Genomic DNA, 3,512 nt, shown 5'->3' with positions numbered 1-3,512 from the left:
CCCACAGGTACCCCCGCAGCCAGGGGTGTCCCAGGGTATCCCCCACAGGTACCCCCGCAGCCAGGGCATCCCCCAGGGCCCGCTGGCCCTGTGTCACCATCCTGTCCCTGCCATGGCAGGGGTGGAACTGGATAAGCTTTAAAGTCCCTTCCAGCCCAAACCAGTCTGGGACTCCCTGGTTCTTTGAAACAGCGGCTGGCAGAGTTGCCTCATTACTTAATTTCCAGGAAAGGACCTGGGAGTCAGGGTCAGGAAGCACAGACTCAGAATTTCTGAGGGGAAGCTCGGGGGGCCTGCAGGAATAGAATTTCCTCCCTTGTTTTCCAGCAGTCCCAGTTCCCATTCGGTGGATCAGCAGCTCGTGGAGCCCCAGAGTGATGAACCAGTGACTTTCTCTTGCCTCCATTCTCACCCAGGGTGTGGGAAACAGCTCAGGAGCTGAGGGTGCCCTCCTCCCCCAGCTTGCCAAGGGCCAGGGAGCATCCCGGGAAGGGTGGCTGTGTCCCAGGGAAGGGTGGCTGTGTCCCTGTAAGGGTGGCTGTGCCCAGGGAAGGGTGGCTGTGTCCCAGGGAAGGGTGGCTGTGCCCAGGGAAGGGTGGCTGTGTCCAGGGAAGGGTGGCTGTGCCCAGGGAAGGGTGGCTGTGTCCCTGTAAGGGTGGCTGTGCCCAGGGAAGGGTGGCTGTGTCCCTGTAAGGGTGGTTCTGTCCCAGGGAAGGGTGGCTGTGCCCAGGAAGGGTGGCTGTGTCCCAGGGAAGGGTGGCTGTGCCCAGGGAAGGGTGGCTGTGCCCAGGAAGGGTGGCTGTGTCCCAGGGAAGGGTGGCTGTGTCCCAGGGAAGGGTGGTTCTGTCCCAGGGAAGGGTNGATGGATGATGGATGGATGATGGATGGATGATGGATGATGGATGGATGATGGATGATGGATGGATGGATGGATGGAGAGCTAGAGGTGGATGGATGGAGGCAGTGAGTGGATGGGTGGATGGATGGATAAGACTGGGAGAGAAGCTGGAGTAAACAAGCTCCTGAGATCTGGGATACACCAGTTCAAGCTCTCAGCTTTATCCTCCCAGCTCCAGTCTTGGAGCTCCTGCCTCTGTGGCTCTGGCAGCTGCTGCCATTGGAAAGGACGGGGCTGCTGAGCGCTGGGAGAGCCGGAGCAGGGCCCTGAGCCCAGAGCAGCAGCTGCCCCGGCAGCGTGGCTCACCAGAGCTGGTGACTCCCGTGTCACCGTGCCCTGGGCAGGCTGAGAACATCATGTTCCTGGAGCTGGACCTGTCCCCCCCGGCCATCTTTGAGTTTGAGCGCAGCAGGGACCCGGCGGAGCAGGACCCGCGGGCGCTGCACCTGGAGAGGCTGATGCACCTGGACAGCCTCCTGGAGCGGCCAGCGGCCTCCCGCGTGCGCAAGTCCCGCTCCTGGTGAGTGCCTGGGACCTGCTGTGGGAGCCACTGGGGCTTGGGGCAGGCACAGGAGCCACAGCAGAGCTGGAAAGGTCCCGTCCCAGCAGGGCTGAGCCTGCCCCTGAGCTGCTGGCTGTGGGCAGAGTTGGGAATGCTGCTGAGGTTGTGCTATGGAACAGCATCGTGTGGAGCTCTGTGCAGGAGGGATGTGGAGCTGCTGGAGAGAGCCCAGAGGAGCTGGGAGCTGCTCCATGGAGCCCCTCTGGAGCCAGGCTGGGAGAGCTGGGGGTTAGGGTTAGGGTTAGGGTTGGAGAAGGGTCCAGGGAGAGCTCAGAGCCCCTTGCAGGGCCCAAAGGGGCTCCAGGAGAGCTGGAGAGGGACTGGGGACAGGGAATGGAGGGCCAGGAGCCAGGGAATGGCTGCCAGTGGCAGAGGGCAGGGCTGGATGGGATTTGGGGCAGGCATTGTTCCCTGGCAGGGTGGGCAGGCCCTGGCACAGGGTGCCCAGAGCAGCTGGGGCTGCCCCTGGATCCCTGGCAGTGCCCAAGGCCAGGCTGGACACTGGGACAGTGGGAGGTGTCCCTGCCATGGCAGGGGTGCCACTGGATGAGTTGTAAGATCTCCCCAATCCAAACCATTCCATGATTCCATGATATTCCTGTATCCCAGACCCGAGGTATCCTCCCACCCAGCAAGGGGTGCCCTTTAGTGCTGCCTGCTCAGCAAATGGCCAGGAAAGGGGCTGGATTTTGGGGAGGGGGGCAAGGAACAGCAGGGCAGCAGACCCAGAGTGTCTCTGTGTCCCCAGGTGCCAGACGCCGCGGTCGCTGCCGTCCTCCACCACCCACGTGTCCCTCGCCTCCGGCTCCCCGTGCTCCGCCCCAGTGCCGGCCCAGGAGTGACGGCCCGGACGGCCCGGACTGAGTCCCCGAGGGGGGCCCGGCCCAGCGGCCCCAGCTCGTCCTGGTCCTCAGCTACTTTGTGTGTGTTTGTGAGACACGGACGGCCCCGGGCCAGGGTGGCTGCCCCTCCCTCCCTCCTCCTCCTCCCCTTCCTCCGCCCCCCTGATCCGGATCTGTCACTTTATTTATTTAACCTATTTATTTATGGAGCGGGTGACGCGCGGAGCCGGGATTTGCGCTCGGACTGATGGACATCCAGGCTGGCAGCGGGCAGCCCAAAGCCCGGGTTTGCCCAGCTGCCAGCCCTCCCCACAGCGCCTGGCACAGGGCTGGGCAGGGGACAGCGCCCTGGCACAGGGCTGGGCAGAGGGACACCACCAGGACACCGCTCCATCCGGGCAGGAGGGGTGAGGGTCCCTCTCCAGGGGATTTGGCAGAAGCTGAAGCTGCCCTGGCCCCTGGTGCTGGCTTTGCTTTGCTGGATCCAGGGAATTCGGAGATTTCTGCATGGATTGGGAGACTTTGTGGTGGCAGCGCCTTGTGAGAGTCCCCCAGAGGGACTCCCTAACGCTGGTGGCAGCAGGGACACCTCACTGGGCACGGCTGTCACTCCAGGAGCACCAGCTCCGTCCACAGGGCTTGCAGAGTCACCAGACCGAGTCACCCCAAGGGCAGGGCTTTGTCCTCCTGTGCCACGCTCTGGAGACAGCCCCACCGAGGTTCCTGGGGGTGTGAAGCTCCTGACAGCACAAGAGGTGGAAATCTCCTTCCAGCGCCCCTCCAAAGTCACGGGCAGTGCCTGCGGAACTCCGGCCTGAGAGGCTCCATCCTGCAGCGGAGCAATGTGGGACAAGGAGGTGACACCCAGGGCAGTGATGGCATCACTGTCCCCTGGGCAATGGCACATGGAGGTCACCTCTGTCACCCCCTGCTTGGCACAAACTTCCTGGTGGGTTGTGAGGAGTGGGTGTGAAACGGTGATGGGTAAGAGGGGGAAGCCACGAGGACTCTGGGGACTGAGTGCGGTCTGCAGGCGCTGCCCCAGCAGCTGCAGGCACGGGGACAGGGCTCGGTGTTCCTGCAGGACACGGCTCTCCATGGAGGGAAGCTGGTGAAGAGCTGTCCTGGCAGTGCCAGGCCAGCAGCTGTGGTGTCCCTGGGGTGGTGGAGGTGGGGACATCCCCGTGTTCAATGAGATCCTTATGGATGA

The 3,512-nt window shown here is 63.4% G+C and overlaps 1 protein-coding gene across 1 annotated transcript in view; it reads left to right on the top strand.

The window, feature by feature from the left end:
- KIF3C (kinesin family member 3C) overlaps nucleotides 1-2,486 on the top strand; it is a 23,131-nt gene extending 20,645 nt beyond the window's left edge. Inside the window, exons 5-6 of the mRNA XM_033511526.1 lie at nucleotides 1,243-1,418; nucleotides 2,209-2,486. Coding sequence (XP_033367417.1) covers nucleotides 1,243-1,418; nucleotides 2,209-2,302 — 270 coding nt within the window. The 3' untranslated portion in view covers nucleotides 2,303-2,486. The remainder of the gene's footprint in view (nucleotides 1-1,242; nucleotides 1,419-2,208) is intronic.
- Nucleotides 2,487-3,512: the final 1,026 nt, after the last annotated feature.

Source organism: Parus major, unplaced genomic scaffold (assembly GCF_001522545.3).
Source record: "Parus major isolate Abel unplaced genomic scaffold, Parus_major1.1 Scaffold319, whole genome shotgun sequence".
Lineage (NCBI taxonomy): Eukaryota > Metazoa > Chordata > Aves > Passeriformes > Paridae > Parus > Parus major.
The sequence above is the reverse complement of the archived record's forward strand: the minus strand, read 5'-3'. Positions and strand labels throughout refer to the sequence as shown.